This window comes from Propithecus coquereli, unplaced genomic scaffold, assembly GCF_000956105.1.
Source record: "Propithecus coquereli isolate 6110/MARCELLA unplaced genomic scaffold, Pcoq_1.0 Scaffold1, whole genome shotgun sequence".
NCBI classification, from domain to species: domain Eukaryota; kingdom Metazoa; phylum Chordata; class Mammalia; order Primates; family Indriidae; genus Propithecus; species Propithecus coquereli.
The window spans coordinates 1457035-1475612 of record NW_012133857.1 but is presented as its reverse complement, the minus strand read 5'-3'; the positions used below and the strand labels follow the sequence as shown (position 1 = coordinate 1475612).

The 18578-nt window shown below is 43.4% G+C and overlaps 1 protein-coding gene across 1 annotated transcript; it reads right to left on the bottom strand.

The window, feature by feature from the left end:
* Nucleotides 1-9066: 9066 nt before the first annotated feature.
* LOC105811611 (chromosome unknown open reading frame, human C3orf35) lies at nt 9067-18124 on the bottom strand (the record flags this gene model as incomplete). The annotated part of the gene is given in 5 exon segments (XM_012646198.1): nt 9067-9117; nt 15388-15537; nt 15670-15688; nt 17777-17913; nt 17915-18124. Coding segments are annotated over 5 exon segments (567 nt in total), but the record flags the coding sequence as incomplete, so codon positions are not given.
* Nucleotides 18125-18578: the final 454 nt, after the last annotated feature.

Here is an 18578-nt window from a genome sequence, read left to right as displayed (position 1 = left end):
GCAGTCTCCCTGAATCATATCCCAGTACAATTCCATAGCTTTTCCATCAGTTTTTCAATAGTATTATTTTGTCCATAAGACTTTGTCCTGTTAATTTAAAACCTCAAATTCATTCATTACAAAGCCATCTTCTTAATCCCAACTCAGTGGCCATAAAGACTTGGAGACCGTGTGTGTGTGTGTATGTGTGTGTGTGCGTATGTCTATGTTGCGGGCATCTACTTTCTCACACACACGCCCTTCCCTGGGCCTCCCCATCTGGTGTTAGGGAGGAGATAAGGGACCATTAAAAGATGGCTCCTTCCTTGGCCACCTGGAGGGATTTGTTTTGCTGCCCATGTTGTGTTGGTCATCACTGCTCATACAGCTTGCCTACAGATTACTGCAGACTAGATGCAGGTGGGGGGAGGCCCCAGTAGACCTTGCTGCTGTAAGACTCAATCCAGAGCAGGCCTACAGGCACTGGTAATTCCTTGTGAGACTTGCCTACGTCCATCGCATTTCTCTGATGCAAGCACCTCCTTGCCTCATGATGCAATGGTCTCCCATGAGCCCCCAGCCCACATTCTATCTATCCTTTGCCACCCCACCTTGGGTCCAGCAATATGGAAGAGACACCTGTAACTCTTACGGAATTGAGCCTCAAATGGGCAATCATTACCCTTCTCGAAAAGGTATACCCCTATTCCATTTCATCCCTATTCCTTCCCTACCACCACCCTCAGCTCTGGTAACATCAGGAAAGATCAGCAAGCTGATAGCTGGGCAACCAAAGAACAATATATCAGCTTTCCCTTTTTATAGCCACCTAGAAATTTTATGACCAATTATATCAAGGGCCTCTTCCCTAGCCTCAAGGGAGAAAAATCCAATGAGTATCTCTCCCTCTGTCCTCCCTCACAGGCAATAAAAAAAGAAAATAGACTATCTTCATGAACACTGCATTCCCTCCCAAAAGTGACCTCTTTATAGTTCTAGTCCCTCCAAAAGTAAGGCCCACAAAGTCAGTTCATCCTCTCTTGTTCTTGGGGCACATGGCATTTAATGCCAACAGTCAGGTTTTCTTTGGAATTAACCCTTAAAAACTTAACAACAGGGTTCCTAACAAAACAAAATATATATCTCCACTATTTGGTTGAATCAGCTCCTTACATGAGCCTGTTACAAAAGGATGACATACAGCTTTATAGACTGACAAGGAAAGATATCTGCAGCATATTAAGGGTAGAAACTCAGGTTCCTCAACAACATGCCCAGTATGATCCGGTTATACGTAAATGTTCATGCATCTCTGTTTATACATGCATAAAAAGAGATTTGGAAGTTTACTCCAAATGTTAATGACGGTTATAGTTAAGATTATGGATGTTCTTGCCTATCCATCTAAACTTTAGTCCTGTTTGAATTATCCACAGAGACCCAGCAGTGGATGTAGTAGATGCTACCTCCAGAAAGCAGAAGTCACCAAAGTTGGAAATAGGGGAGCGGATCAGGAGCAGTGCATGCAAAGGGATCTTGCCTCCAAATGAGAAGGAAACTTGACCTTTGCCCAACAGGGAAAGAAAGTGGAGCCAAGGACAGCCACATTCCCATCTATTGACGAGCCCTGTTTTACTGCCCTTACCTCTGCGGAGGGGCTGACACCCACTTCCCGCAAAGGGACTTTGCCAGCAGAGGTAAGGGGAGACCAGCCAACATGCAGAAGTAAGAAGTCGGTCAATAGCCAGATGGCTCCTTACAGTATTTTCAAAGGAAGGAGAAAAAAATAAAAAGGGTGTAGAATCATCATTCACACAGCCGATAATCATTCTCTAAATGATTGGTACTTAGCTAAATGCACTTCTTGATGTCAATTCTTCAAAAGTTGTCTGACCTTATTTTGAATACATCAGACAAACTATACTTCGCATGGTTCTGAAATCCAGAAAGTTCAAGGGAAGGGCAAATACTATCGCCAAACCTTCAACTATAATAGCAGGCAGGGATTTAAGCAAATGCTTTCCCACTGAAGTATTTCATAAGCTGAAAGTCCAACTGTTATTATTGGGTGCAATATTTTCAACCTGTTTCCATGCTCAAACAAGTTTTTTTTCCAGAGATCTAAATTTAGTGAAACTGCTTAAGTAACAACCATCAATGTTAGAATAGATCTGTATACCATAATGCCAAGTTTTAAAAACATTTCTCACCTCAATTTAAATATTAAAAGTAGCCTACTCCCAGTCAAAACATAAAAATGATGATATTTCTAGGAGGCAGTTTAGGGTGATGAGTAAGAGTGAGGGCTGGTGCTCATAATCCAGTGTAGTGGCTTGTCAAGTGTATCAGTCGGCTCTGGCTGCCAGAACAAAATACCACAGACTGGGTGGCTTGGACAACAGAAATTTATTTTCTCACAGTTCTGGAGATTGGAAGCCCAAGATCAAGGTGCTATCAGGATTGGTGTCTGGTTAGGCCTCTCCTTTGGGTTGCAGATAGCCACCTTCTCACTGTGTACTTACATGACCTCTTCTTTGTCCTTGCAGAGAGAGAGAGCACACTCTGGTGTCTCTTATAAAGATACTAATCCTATCAGATCAGGGCCCCACCCTTACAATCTTAATAAATATTACTCCAAGTACAGCCACACTGGGGGTTAGGGCTTCAACGTAAGAATTTGGGAGGACACATACATTCAGTCCATAGAATCAGATATGTGACCTTGAGAAGTTATTTAACCTCTCGAATCCTCAGTTTCCCTATTTGTTAACGGGGGATTATACCCAGAGGGTTGTTGTGAGGCTTAAAGGTGATAAGCCACTCTCCACATTGCAGTGTCTAGCACATGAGAAGCAATTGATAAATGTTAGCAATTTAATGCCATTATTATTGTGCTATTTATTCCACTCTTGTAAAAAAATAAATAAATAAATAAAATAACACTGTTGTTAAGGTGGCTTCATTTTTAAGTGGGCCATTTTAGGGCCTTCCCTGGCTTAAAAGTTTAAGACTACAAGCTTCCTGGCATTTCAGGTACCTCTTGTGGAGGGCTAGAGAGGTGAATCACGACCCAGACAGCCATGACCTCAGTCTCTCACCAGCGGCCCAAGCCATTCAGCTCGTTTCTCAGGGCTCTCTCTGCAACAGTTTCAGTAAATTGTCAAGTCCACATTTCATCAGCTTCCCAGATGTGAGCCATCAGATGGAGACTCCTGAAACGTCGTCTCTGGTAATTTCCTCAAGGTCCCACACACCGTTTTCACGGTTTAAATGTAGTGGGATTCTAAGGTATTGCCCTGTCGTGTGTGTGCATACGTGTGCCCACGTGCAGGTAAGAGAGATTCACTTCAGTATCATTCAGAAGGAATGGAACATTCACAAAAAATAAGTACCTGGAATTGAACATATCAGAAGTGGGCTGCCATAGTGGAGTGAGTGTAAAAACTTGGAATGGAGAGTTGGGGGTGGGCAAGAGGGGCAGAGATGAACTTTCTGGAGAAATAGAAAGGCAGTTCGAAGCTTCTTCCAAGTCTTCTTTTAGGTAGCCCTAGTGTACCCCAAACTCTAAGTAAATGCAAATATCTTCAGGAAGGGTAAGTTGTTGAACAAGGATTCTAGTCCCAGTTTTCAGAGTGCAAGTTGTGGGCCCTTTCTGCTGTTTGACACCCACACAAGAAGAGCCTTCTCATGCCTTTCCCTAGAAAGTTTTCAAGTTTAAGCCTCAGACCTCTTGTGCTTGAAGCTGCAAGATATACATGTTGTACCCTCTGGTGTATCAATTTTATTCAAAACCATGAAGGGGGAATAAATATATTAATATATAATGAGACTAGGGTGTCCCTGAATTAAATTCAGTGACAGGGAAAGCCCCAAGATCCCTGACATGAAAGCAGGTGAACCAGCTCATGCAGAGCCAGGGATGAGGAGGTAAGAGTGATTCAGAGTCCAGGGACCAAGAGAGCCAGCCCGTGTTGCAGCCATCCTTCCCAGATGCAGGCTTACCCCCTGGGCTAGGGCTGGGTACATGCATCTGTGTCAGCGACACTGGGAGTCAGCCACACTTGCTGAGGTGCAATGGGAAGTAGAAGGTAGGTCCTCCCTCCTCACACGCCAGAGCCCACTGGGACTGTGGAAGGGTCTATACCAGTGGTTGCAAAGGCAGCAGGAGCAGGGCACTAAGCCCTCGGTCACAGTGCCTGGGACATCAGTGGGATAGGGTGCATTCAGGAATTGTGGCATCTTCTACCATGCCCCAGGTAGAGGTTCTGGCTCCAGAGGCAAGGTGGAAAGCACACATGGAGCTGTCATTTCCTATGGTTACAATGTCTTCTTCTGGAATACCTCCTGAAGGACACGCCTGAGACTGTTTTACAGTTAACTATTTTTTTTTTACAAGTAGAGGGAGTATACTCTAAAATAATGATAAAAAGTATAGTATAGTAAATATATAAACCAGTAACATAGTTGTTTATCATTATCAAGTATTGCATACTATATAATTTTATGTGCTATACTTTTATACAACTGGCAACAAAGTAGATTGTTTACAGTAGCATTCCACAAACTTGTGAGTAATGCACAGAACTATCATGACGGCGAGGACATCACTAGACCATAGAAAATTTTCAGCTCCATTATAATTCACAGGACCACTGTCATATATGCCATCTGTTGTTGATCGAAACGTCACTATGAGGCTCATGACTGTGTTTAAAAAGACATTTTAAATATAAGCAACTGCCACTATATGTCTAATCTGCTGCCCAATTCAGCCTCATGTCACCAGGAGTCTTATGAAAATTGGACCCACACAGGCCTGAGAGACAGGGCCCATGCTGTCCTCCCTCTGGGCTCTTAGCTTATGTAAATTACGTTCTAGATTGTGACAATCTGAGGTTATTTCCATATTTCAAATATGCTTAAGAGATGAACTTGGAATGAATTTAGAATTGAAAGCATTTTGTGGGAAGTACCTAGACAGCCCGATTGATTTTGGTTTTCTGTCTGTGCCCATGAGCATCAACCCCTCCCCTCCATTGTGACCACAATTCATCAGGCTCCAGCACTAAACGTAGCCTTCTCCTCAAGCCAATTAAGGGAGGGCAGGGTGAGTGGAGGCTCCACCCTCAACAGAAGACAGTCAGTGTTCTTGGCTGCCCAGAGACAGCCTCCACCAAGACAGGCTCTCTGGGCTTGTCCCCTCTTTCAACAGCACCCTTTCCTTCCCCTCTTCCACGAAGCCGTCCATTCTCTAAAAGCCCTGTCCTCTACAAGTATGTGAGCAAGAGCAGACATCACCCAGACCAGAGGTGACAGAGCAAGAGGAAAGAACACAGCAGGAGCTGGGCCACCGCACCGCTGTGTTCAAATCCTAGCTCTGCCCCGACAAGTCATGGAACACTGGGCATTCCTCTACCTCCCTGCAGCTGTTTCCTCATCTTGAAAACAACCTCTGGTAGTGGATATTTGACAGTCTTGTTGGCTGTCCAATCCCTTTCCCCCTTAGGTCCACCCACTCATAAATGGGATTAGTGCCCTTATAAAAGATGCCTGAGGGGGCTCATTTGCCCCTTCCACCATATAAAGACAGCAAGAAGGTGTCATCTATGAACCATAAAGCAAGCCCTCGCCAGACTCTGAATCTGACGGCACCTTGATCTTGGACTTCCCAGCCTCCGGAACTGTGAGAAATAAATACCTGCTGTTTAGAAGCCACGCAGTCTGTGGCAATTTGTTGTAACAGCCCAAATGGACTAAGACACGGAATGTGAAATTGTGATGCATATTCTCAAATAACTGCAATAATCATGCACTAGCACTTATTTTTCCTGAGGAGAACTGCAGCGCAATGAATTTAGTGACTAAGAAGTTGACTTTCTGAATAAGAAGGACTTAATGGCCAGGTGCCCCAGTTGGAGGCTCATCACAAAAAGTAGTAAATGACCACAGACAACACCAAGTAGCCATTCCCCAGGTGCATGGTAGGCCCTCAGTATATTGCTGTGGGCAAGACCAAGGGCTCAGGGTTTTCTACCCCGGCAAAGGGAATATATTCCTGCCTCTCACAAACTCGGATGCTCTCAAGATAGTATGTATTTTTCCTCTGAAGTTATTTTCTTTCAAAAACAACATGTATGTTATTTTATTCTGTGTATGACATTGATGTTAAGCAATTTGGTATATTTTCACTACAAATACTGATACTTAAATGAAATATAAATCAGATTAATCATCTGTGATCACCTAAGATCAAACGAAACTCTTTGCTTACCTTGCAGTATCTGATTGGAAGGCAGGCAAATTTCGTGAATTGCGCAAACAAGGAAAGGAACATGTAGCAGAAGCTGTTGATGGCCCATGCAGATGGTCTCAGCGTGTGACATTTCTGTGTATGTGGCCTGACTTCCAACAGCCAGCATCTGTGACTCTCTGCCCAAAGGCTTCCTGATCGGCCTACACTCTCGGCAGGCCAGAAATACTAGAGAATGAACACCTTCCTGGGGCAGCCCTCAACCAATGAATGAACCCCTTCACCGCCTTCCCCACCAGCGGGAAACTCTGAGCTGCGCATTCCACGCTGGCTTGCAGGGTCTCTCAGTGGGACTGAGCTCTGGTTGCCCATAGTGGAAACTCGCTCAACAACACACTCTGTCAGAGTCCTTCCCGGTTCCCTGAATGGTGATCCTCAAACAATCACTTTTCAATCAAACCACTTGCACTTGAATCCTTGTCTCAGGTACTGCTTCTGGGGATTGAAAACTAAGACAGGCATGTATGGAATTCAAATATCAAAAAGTCATTGAAAAGGCAAAAAAAAGAAATCAACAAGGACCTCCAGTAATTGTGGACAGTGATTCTACACTTCCTGGTACCAAGTCCTTTCACTTCTGACATCTTTTCACCAGACTTTTGCCATCTTCCACCAACATGACATCTTGAACTTTGGCCATGAAGGTGTGTCATTCCCAAGTTCATTTATCAATTAGCCCAGCTTGCCCAAGTCAAGGTGTGAAGGAAACACGTTAGTCAAGCAGCAGTTGGGAGCTGCCCCCCGGTTTCACCCAGGGCCCAATACCCCAGCTCTATGTGACATGGGAACTTCAGCCTCCGCAGGGGCCCTGGCTCTCAGCAGACAAGCTCGTCTGCCCAAGAACCAGGAGGAAGACGCACCAGATAGATGCACAGGGACAGTGGGAGGTACAGCCTGAACAGGACACATCTCTCCCAAGGGAATTCATGCCTGAGACTCACTTGCAGGTCAGGAAGTTGTTTATTTATTTATTTTATTTATTTTATTTTTTTATTTTTTTTGAGACAGAGTCTCACTGTGTTGCCCAGGCTAGAGTGCCGTGGCGTCATCCTCGCTCACAGCAACCTCAAACTCCTGGGCTCAAGCGATCCACCTGCCTCAGCCTCCCGAGTAGCTGGGACTACAGGCATGTGCCACCATGCCCAGCTAATTTTTTCTATATATTTTTAGTTGTCCAATTAATTTCTTTCTATTTTTAGTAGAGACGGGGTCTCGCTCTTGCTCAGGCTGGTTTCGAACTCCTGAGCTCAAACAATCCGCCCGCCTCGGCCTCCCAGAGAGCTAGGATTACAGGCTATTTATTAATAAAAAGAAAAGAACACTTCTGAGTGAACCTCTCACTGCAAGCCGAGCTCTGGTTGCTGTACTTGCTGTTTAATGGTCAGCACCTTTGCCTCTTCTATGAAAACCCTGGTTCAAAGCAAGGTAGGAGCACATATCTCTAATACGCTGCATGCTCCTTGAGGGTGAGATCATCTGTAATCTTTCAAATATTTTTTGGTTACAAAATTTATACATGTATTTGTGTATCAAAAAACACTTATAAAATAATCAGAGGTCCCTCTAACTCAGCTGACCCTGAATGATGAAACAGAAGAGTTTACTAGAAGGATACCGGGTGGCTCACAGAATGTGGGAAGAGAGCTCCAGGCCAGGCTTCCAGAAACAAGGCCCCAAAGCTCCCCACGGTCTGGTGTGTTAGAAACCGTCTCTGCCACCACTACGCACTGTAGTACACAGCCACTGCTTGCTACAGCAGGAAACAGCACCACTTCTGTGTCACGAATTTGACCTTGCAGCCCCCTCTGCCGGAGGAGTAAATGCCCTGTCCCCTCCCACTCTAGGTGACTTAATAGAGGCTTTATCATGTGTCTGCGCTGCAAGGAAGGCTGGATGGCATTTTCAGATCTGAGAGGGAGATGTGATCTTTGGCTGTCATTCAAACTGAGTGACCAAAGTCTGCCCCAACTCTCCTTCTCAGATGTAACCACTATTAACACTTTGAATGTACCCTTCCAGCCCTTTTTGCATATATGCACGCGCGCACGTGCACACACACACACACACACACACACACACACAGAGTCTTGGAAAATGATTTTTGCAAGAATGAAATAATATCATAAATATTGTTCTGCAACTTAATTTTTCCACTCAGTATATATCATGGACACTTTTCCATGTGCATACATATAGACTTAACTTGTTCTTTTTAACTGTAGTGTAGTATTTTACAGGATGAAGTACCATCATTTAACTAGTCCTCTGTTGATGGATATATAAGCTAGGGCTGATACCTTACTATTAATATAACAAACCACACTAGAAAAACATGCCAGTGAACATGGGTTTTTTCACACTCATGCTGTCATTTTTGTGGGAACAGGTTCCTAGAGATGGGCAGCTAGGTCACACAGGCTACAAGGTCCATGGTCTTTATCCCATTGCCAGCTGATTGCCGGGCAATGGGGATAAAGCAACCAGTAACCACTCAATGTAAAGATGTTGGATTGAACTGAACTTCTCCATTCCAGGGACATTTCTTCCCAGGAAATAAGACAGTTCTAGATTCAGAACTGTCCTCAGCCCAGCCAGAGCCAGGGCAATGCTGACCCCAGGCTCTCCTAATTTTGTTTTTCAGGCATCCCTTCGGCACCAGCTTCTTAGGCGTGCCGCCCCATCGCGTGCCTGCTCCTCTTTCCAGCATGTCAGGCGCTGTGATTCCATGTGAGGAAGACCCCTGAGGGAGCGTCTGGAGGCCTGGTTTGCAGCCCAGATCTGCCAGTAACTGGGATTGAGTCAGTCATGTCTTGCCTCTGAACTTCAGTTTTCTTATCTTTAAAACAAGAGACATGGGCTAAATTTGTGGTTTTCTAAGTATGTTCTGCCAAGACTGGTGTCCCACAGAGGTAGCTTGGGAACTGCTTCAGAACTTGGGGAATTAAGAGGGCAGGAGGGCAGGGCCTGATCCTCAGGAGCTCTGCTATTAACCTTGTTGTGTAATGGGGTTTGTGTAAACTTTCATTTGAAAAAAGGGTTCTGCTCCTAAAGGAAAATTGAAAATTATTCAGTGTGAGTGAGGCCTTTCACGTTCCAAGTCACAGAGATCCCACTCCTTATGGTTTGAGGGAAAAAAATGATGGGGATGGTTATTGGCTCATATAATTGAAACCCAATGGACACTGACTCCCAGTACAGCTCAATCCAGGGCCTCAAATATCATCAAAACACAGTGTTGTTTCTTCTCATGGCTTTGCTATTCACAATGTTGGCTTCATTCTTAGGTTCCACATGGCTCCAAAATGGCTGCCAATATCATTAGGCCTATATCCTCTCAGGTTCAAGTCCTGCAGAAAAGATCATGTGCCTCTGTCTCAACAGAAAAAGACCATCATATATTATTGTTTCAGGTTAGGTCAAATTCCATCCCTGAACCAATCACTACAGGCAGGGGCATGTGATAACCTGATTGGCCTGGCTGAACTCATATGGCCAGTGGAGCTAAGGGTAGAATCAACCTTATCCAACACACACTGACTAAAGGTGGGACAGGGGGTGATTCTCCAGAAGAAAATTATATTACTATTACCCAATACTGAGTAGCCAAAATCAATGCACATAAAACCATGCACATGCATTTATTCAACGAACCCTCAAGATACTGAACACCTCTAAGAAAGGATCTGCATCCCCTGGAGATACAGTGATAAATAAATTACAGTCTCATGCATCAAGTGGTGGGCCAGGGGCCACTTCAGGTCAACAAGGCTATCAGTTGGGAAGAATACCAGGCGGCAGAGTGGAGGACAGTAAGGATAACTGGAACCCTCCAGCACCCCTACCTCTGTCTGTCACCACATCCAACCATGACAAACTTCAGGGAGTAATGGCTGCTGCTTCACTTCTGCCTTCTAAAGCTTGTGAAAATTCCTCTTTGACCTACTCTATCTTCAGACACCCAGAGGGAAAGGGGGTCCTGGGAAACATAACTCCAACTTAAGCAAGTTGACATAGAACAAACAACAACAGAATCTATTCACCACTATCTCCAAGTTGAACCCTCTAATATTCCGAATAAAATATGCTTGTCAACTTGGCATCTGGCAAACACTTAAATTAGTGTTTTATATGAAACAACAATGAAATTTTGGGGTCATCTTTAATTAAACACTCAGACTAATCTTAGATAGCCACCAAACACTTGTTCATTACCTATAATTATGAGTTAGGATCTACAGAAATAAAAAGTATGAAAAGAACTTTAAAAAATGATTTGTGAAACAAATACATGCAGTAGACCCAGACATAGTATGTGCAAATGATTAACTTTGAATAATATGTCCCCATTACTGATATGAAATAATTATTAATAAGTTTAAGATATGCTTTATTTTTATTTCTAAAAATTTGATGCGTCTTTTAAAACATGTACCTAAAAGTGGTGGTCTGTTTGCTCATCTAACATCCATTCAGTCACCTGTGGGTACTGAACTCTTGAGAAATACTAGTCTAGAGGTCTTATGAAAGATTGAAGAAACTTGGCCACATCTTTACTCCAGAATTTTAAGATGTGGGTAGGCTGTTTGTCCTCCAGGAACTTGCATCCTTCTTCTGCATGTAATTGGTTTTTGTCTCGTCTTTACTTTCTTTTTCTTTCCTTTGGTTGTGGTTATTTAACTTGGTTTGACTTTGTGGGTTTTTTGTTTTTGTTTTTTTAATGGAATGTTTCCATTACATCCCTCTGGTTCAGACAGGGCTAATCCCATCAGAAGCCTCATCTCTCCATTCGTGAAGCCATGAGCGCCAAAACTGCAGGAATGCACAATCTGCTACATGCCATAGCTATTGCTCAGAATGTGCCTCTCCCATCGCAGTGCTGATTTTTCACTGTAGGGTGCTGTGGGCATCTTTGGTGAAGAAAGGTGATAGAGAGAGGGTGTCTTTGGTGTAGCAAAGAAGATGCACTTTGAACCCAGGACATCCATGTAGGGAGGTAGAGGCACTTGTGGGTCACCAAGACACTGACAGTCACATTTAGGAGAGAGAGGGCTTAGGGAAGGAGTGCAAATTGCACACACAAGATACACATTTTAAAAAAATAAATAAATAAAGGACAATGTACATCAAAGCCCAAAGCCAATAATATCAGAAGTAAAGTCTTTCCCAAAAGGGCTTCGCTAACCCAGGGTCAGCTTCCTGGGTTTGAACCTCAGCTCCAACATTTACTAGTAGTAAAACAAAATAAAGTAAGTTACCAAACCTCTCTGAGATTCAGGTTCCCCATCTGTAGAACCTACTCATAGAGTTACTGGCAAGATTCATGTAATGTGATTAGAACAATTCCTGTCATATAGAAAGCCTCAACCAATGGTTGTGGTTGTAGTAGAAGTGTTTGTTGTTGTTGTTGTTGTCTGTCAATGTGGAAGGAGAGTTGCAGAGATCTGTGTCCTAGTACCCAAGACTGCTAAGTGCTCGAGCTATAGCAATGAACATGACATGCCTTTGCAGAGCAGTCTAGCAAGGGAAGCTGATGGTTAACCAGTTGCTTACAGTATGAAAGGGGTTGAAATGAGGGAGGCGGTGGGTAAAGAGTGCTCTAGGAGTACAGAGGAAGGGTGCTTGTATGGGGTTGGGGCGGCAGGCACGGGGTGGGGGGGTGCAGGTGTCTCCAAAGACTTCCCTGAAGTAACAGTGCCTCAGCTGAGCCCTGAAGAGTTAAGAGTTGACCAGTTAAAGAGCAGCAGCGTGCAGGTGAAAAATAAGGATAAATGAGCTGGTCATTGGAGGATTATAAGAGCTCAAGAAAGGGTTTTCTAAATGCAGGTGAGACTATATAATATATCCATGCAACCAAACTCTGTTTGTGCCCCCTAAATCTGTTGAAATAAAAATAAATACATAAATTTTAAAAACCCTTTCCTACTCTGAAATAAAAAAACTAATTTCCCCATAAAAATAAAAAATAAATTTAAAAAAAATTTAAGAAAATAAACAGATGAGACTTGGGGCAAGCCTAAACATTGAATGGGGCAGAGGAAGAGAAAAAAACGAAGGATGAAGAAAGAAAAGAAATACCAACAAATTGAAGGTTGTAAAGGAGCAGAGGGTGGATGGAGGACGGGGGGGACAAGCTGTGTCCCTGTAACATCAGAAACAGGATGTGCCCTGGGAAAGTGTCCAATTCAACCTTCATCTAAAAATGGGGAAATGGGGCCCAGAAGATGGGTCCAAGATTACCCTTGGAGTTGGTAGCAGAGGTTGAATTAGAAGTTATTTGGGGGCTGTTGGGTGTAGTGAACTTTATGCAGAGAGTGGACAATGAACACAGATCATGAGGTTTTCAGCAGACGCAGGCCCAGTGTGCACCAGATTGAAAAACACGTCCCAGCATCGCTAGGAGAACCAGGGAGAGGGAAGGAGGTGGTCATGAAAGGTAGGATCAGGATAGTAATCTCCCAAACCTGGCTACTCTTACATCTTTATCATGGGAATTTGACGTCAAAATACTTGGGCTTATATTTATTGAGCATTTATTATGTGCCAAGTGTTTTGGTTATTTATTGCTGTGTAACAAACTGACCCAGAACTTAGTGGTTTAAAACAACCACTTTATTAAATCTTATACTTTTGTGGGCTGGAATTTGGGCAGGGCTTGGCTGGGCAATTTGGTTCTGTTTCGTATGGCGTCCACTGAGGTTACTCAGAGGTAGTCAGCTGGTAGCTGGAGAGTCCAAGACGGCCTCACTCACATGTCTGGTACCTTGGGAATGGCTGAACAGCTGGGCTCAGCTGGAACTGCCGATCATGGCACATACATGTGGCCTCTGCCACATGATGCTCTCAGGGTAGTCGGACTTCTTGCATGGTGGCATTGGGCTCCCAGAGACAGTGTGCCAAGAGGCCTGAGTGGAAACTGCAAGTTTCTTATGACCCAGCCTCAGAAGTCCAAGAACGTCATTTTTGCCTTACTCTATTGGCCAAGCAAGTTGCCCAGGCCAGCCTGGGATTAAGAGGAGGGGAATTAGACTCCATTTCTCAAGGGAAGGAGTAGCAAAGAATTTGCAGCCATCTTTAATTTAAGCACTTTGCATGAGTGACTTTGCTTAGTCCTCCCAACAACCCTACAACGTAAGTGCTCTTATCGCATCCATTTAAGAAATGAGGAAATTAAGACACAATGAGGTTTCTTCTCCTGAACAAGGAAAAGCAAAAAAAAAAAAAAAGACACAATTTGGTGAAGAAACATGGCTAAGGTCACATGGCTGTAAGGTAAGACTTGGTTTCAACTCCAGCAGTCTGACTCCCGGAACGTCATGTACCAGGATTCCACGGTAAGCAAGACAAGCATCCTATCATCAAGTCTGAAAGGAAGAGCTGTTTCTAGAATGTTAGCCTTTCATTCACACGATGCAGAGATGAATGCCTTAGAATGATATCTAAGTCACCACTCCTCTGTGGCACCCTGCACTGGTGGTGACCCGTCAAGTTAGGAGGCCATGTGCTACTTTATGTCCTTTCGGCAAATGAAGAAATGGGCTCAGAAAATACAAATGACTTCTGCGTGACTACACAGCGGAGACGTGACTGAGCTGGAATCTAAAACCAGGATGGCCTCATCCCAAATCTCATGTTCTTCCCAGCACTCTGGGCTGTCTGCTACATAACAGAGATTGGAAGAGGCTCTAAAGTGTCCAGAAATGAGGATGAGAGCTTGGATTTTTCCTAATTATAGTTTCCAGATGAAATTGTGCATCTCCTATAGACAGTTGCTGCTGGTATAGGGTTCACTGAGATCCTCTTTCCATATTTAACATGAGCATTTTTCACCCCTGGAAAGCCTCTAAGATAGCAGAGCAAGGAGAAGGACAAACTCTATTTATCCATTCAGATGTTCACTCAACTATTTTGTGCTAATGCAGTTCTAGGCACTGAGTATACGTTGATGAAAACGGTGGAGAGGGGTCTGCCCTCACAGAGCTCTCAGTCTAGCACAGAGGACAGAAGTGAACCAAGCAGTTACAGTAGCGTAGTGAGAGCCACCACAGCTGGTCACAGGGCTCTAATGCAGACTGGAAGTGGCTTAGCTTGGGTCCCTCCCACCCTCTGAAAGCAGAGCCTAAGACAAAGACTCACCCATGGGCAGTTTATTTGGGAGGTGATCCCAGGAAGTAGGAGACTCAAGAGAGTGAGGAAAAGGCAATACAAGGACAGGTTATCAAGGTCACAAATGTGGGCCTAGGCGCCTGATCCCACCAGAACCTCCAGCAGAATGCATAGAATGACTCAGAGTTGTCCACTCCAGGGCTGCAGCCACAGCCACAACTGGACTCAGAGGTGCAGCTGGTGGATGTGGGTCAGGGCCCCAGAGGTGTCTGAGCGTGCTGAGAAACGAACCTCTAATCTGAGACCAGAAGGATGAGTCGGGATCAGAGGAAAGGAAGAAAAGAGAAGGCAGAGAACATTCCGTTCAGAAAGAATAGCTGTTCAAGGGCAGGAGAGCAGGGCCCTCTCATAGAAGTGGGAAAAAAATGACCTGAGCCTGGAAGAGAGAGCAAGAAAGAAGGTGGGGAGAGAGTGAGGAATGGAGTCTGGAGGACCCATAAAGCCAGTGGAGGCTTCACCTGAAGGGCAATGGGAGCCACTGAAAGGTTTTTAATAGGGGAGAGAAATGTTCAGATTTTCATTTCTAAAAATGGTTATTTTTTTCCCCTCAGCAGGTGGACCCCAGAAAACTTTTCCAAAGGAAGGGCAAACCAAACTTTCACAACAACACATGGCATATGTGGGCTGCACACATGGACCTTCAAATGCCAAGATATTCTATAGATGCAAATACTGCCTACAGATTGGTTCGAAGACTGAGCGTTAGTTACAGGCTCCCATTCCAACGCTGGTCTCTAGATATGAGACAAAATGTGGTTTTGATCCATAATGTTAGAAAACTGGAAGGGGTATCTTATGGATAAGAAATCTTTAGAATTCCCTGAAATATGGAAGGCAATCAAATCAGACTATAAAAAGATCCCTGTACTAAAGGACACATCGGGGAGGACTCTTGCATAAAAGTGGAAGACGGGAGCTGCTCCAAGAACACTCACGGCCTTGAGGCACCAGAGCCTGGGAGCAGGAGCGGCTCTGAGCACCTGACGGGAAATGAGTAGGATGACCTGAGCAGGATCTGTCAGGTCAACAGGCCCTGTGCCCACCACCCTTGGGGAGGCAGCAGCAATAGTGGTGTCTGCCTCCTTCTAGGAGCAAGGAGCATGAGCCATTATGACAGGAGCCAGGATAGCATCCCAGGGGGCTGGTGACACCGGGGAGGAATGAGAACTTCCCATACCAAGAAATCCTCCCCTGGTGGCTCTACGTCTGACTCTCACCCTCCATCCTGGAGGTGGACTGCAATAAGCAGTCAAAGACAGGCTAACAGGGATCCCCAAACACAAGATGATTCCTCAGTTAAGAATCCCCAAGCAACTATGGAAATCCAGCTCTGTGCAAGAGACTCTCTTTTACCAAGTACAGAACTTACACCTGAGGAAATAGAGCTGACAGCTGAGCCGATCTGAATAATTAATATTCTTGGAGAGATGCAAGATTATCAAATTGCAAACATTATGAATGATTTTTATTTTGCAAGTTAATTTGAAATTTGATAATCAAAAAAATTTAACGTATAGAATGAGTAATAGAATGAACTGCCAAAGAGCAAATTTGTGAGTTGTAAAATCGAGCCAAGGAAATCTTCCGGAATATAACTAAAATTTTTTAAAATGTGAAACAGACATTAGGAGATGTAGAATATAAATTGGACTTCATCAGAATTGAAAACATCTGCTCTTCAAAAGATACTGTTAGGAGAATGAAAATACAAGCCCAGACTTGGAGAATCTTTACAAAACATATATCTATTAAAAGACTTGTATCCAGAATACGTAAAGAACTCTTAAAACTCAATGATAGGAAAAGAAATAACATAATTAAAAATATAACAAACACTGAACTAGATAAGATATATAGATGATAAACAAGCACATGAAAACATACTCAATATTGTTAGTTACTGGGGAAAAACAAATAAAACTGTAAGAGATTTGATACTACTACACACCTATTAGTATGGCAAAAATTTAAAAGACTGACCATACCAAGTACTGGTGAAAATACGGGGAATTGGAACTCTCGAACACTATCGCCACTTTGGAAAAAAGTTTATCAGTGTCTCTTTTTTTTTTTTTTTTTTTTTTGAGATGGAGTCTCACTCTGTCACCTGGGCTAGAGTTCCATGGCTTGAGCCTAGCTCCCAGCAACCTCAAACTCCTGGGCTCAAGTGATTCCCCTGCCTCAGCCCAGCCTCCCGAGTAGCTGGGACTACAGGTGCATGCCGCCACGCCCGGATAAGTTTTTTATTTTTAGTAGAGACAGGGTCTCACTCTTGCTCAGGCTGATCTCCAACTCCTGACCTCAAGCAATCCTCCACTTTGGCCTCCCAGAGTGCTAGGATTACAAGCATGAGCCACCACGCCCAGCCAACAATTTCTTTAAAAGTTTTCTTTAAAAATTAAAATTTTTAAAAATTTTTTAAAAAGTTAAACATGTATCTACCATATGACTTAGTCATTCCATTCTTAGATATTTTTCCAAAGGGAAAGAAAATATACCTCATACAAAGACTTGTCCACAAATGTTCACAACAACTTTATTTGTATAGCCCAAAACTAGAAACAACCCATATATCCATCTATAGATGAATAAATAAGTTGCGGCATATTCATACAATGGAATACTACTCAGCAATAGGAAGAGATAAACATGCAATAACATGAATGGATCTCAAAATAATTATGCAGAGTGAAGGAAGACAGACAAAAAATAGTGCATACTATGTGATTCCATTTATGTAAAACTCTAGAAAATGCAACTAATCTGTAGTGATAGGATGCAGATCAGTGGTTGTCTAAGATCAGAAGTGGGAGGAACAGGAGGGATTGGAGGTAGGAATTGCAAAAGGGCAGGAGGAAACTTTTGGGAATGTTGGAAATGCTCATCATCTTGAATGTGGTGATGGTTTCCCAGGTATAGACATGTCAAAACTTACCAAGTTGTATTCTTTAAATATGTACAATCTGTGGTACATCCATTATACCTTAGTAAGCCTATTTCTAGGCAAGTGTATATGTGTATACACACATGTGTGTATACATATGTGTGTGTGTGTATATATGTGTACATGTATATATACATATATAAAATGTCATTGTTTTTCAAATTTATTTGGCCATGACTCTTTTTCCCTGCTCACCTATTACCCCAGTTTGCAGAACCATGGCATATGCAATGAGACAGACCTAGGACTGACCCTGGCTCCACTGTCATACTGGCTGTGTGTGCCCGTCAGGAAGTGATTAACATTTTCGGAGCCTTGATTTTCTTGTCTTTAAAATGGAGTTGTGGTCAGGATTAAATTAGTGAATGCCAAATCCCTGCCACATGTGGGTTCTTAAAAACTTTAGTCCATCAATCACCCCCAAAATCAAATAAGTCATATTTGTGACTTCCCCAATGGCATTCACTTTATTTTTAGCTAAAGACACCAGCATTCAGTCATCTGGAGTCCAAAGGTCCCCGGGGAAAGATGTTGAAATGCTTAGTGCTGCCCTGCAGGCCCATCTGCTCTGCATTAGCCAGCCTTCCTCTGTTTATTATTCCTTGTGTTAAATCTCCTCCAATTCTTGTGCGAAAAGTTCAGGCACACAATAACCTCTTTATCACATTTTCAAAATCCGGGACTGCTCTGGGAAGTTTACACCTTTTTCTTGTTGCTATTGTTTGCATGCGGGTTCAGATTTCTAAAAAGGGCATTTGCAGTACTTTGCTGAAAACGTTTATGTGTAAGCTCGATGCAGACAAATATTGCCAAAAAATGAAAATGAGATGTCAGAGGAATTAGAACCACACCAAGTGGGCCTTGTGTCATTCACCAGCCGTGACTGTGCAGGGAGGATCCTAGGCTCAGGCTGGTGGCTGGGAGCCTGGGGCTAGGCTGGACCCTCAGCCTCTCTCCTTTAAGGGTAGAAATTGAATAATATTGAAAAGAATAACAGAAACATGCCAATGTTGGTGAGTAGAATAAAAAGGTCGCATAACTCTGTAAAACTAAATACATCATCATAATAATACTGGTTACCATTCGTTGAGTATCATTTGCTTCACCAAGTGCTATTTTATTTGAGCCTCACAACAAACCTGTGAGTTAGGTATACAATAAGTGAGGACTCTTTCAGCTTTA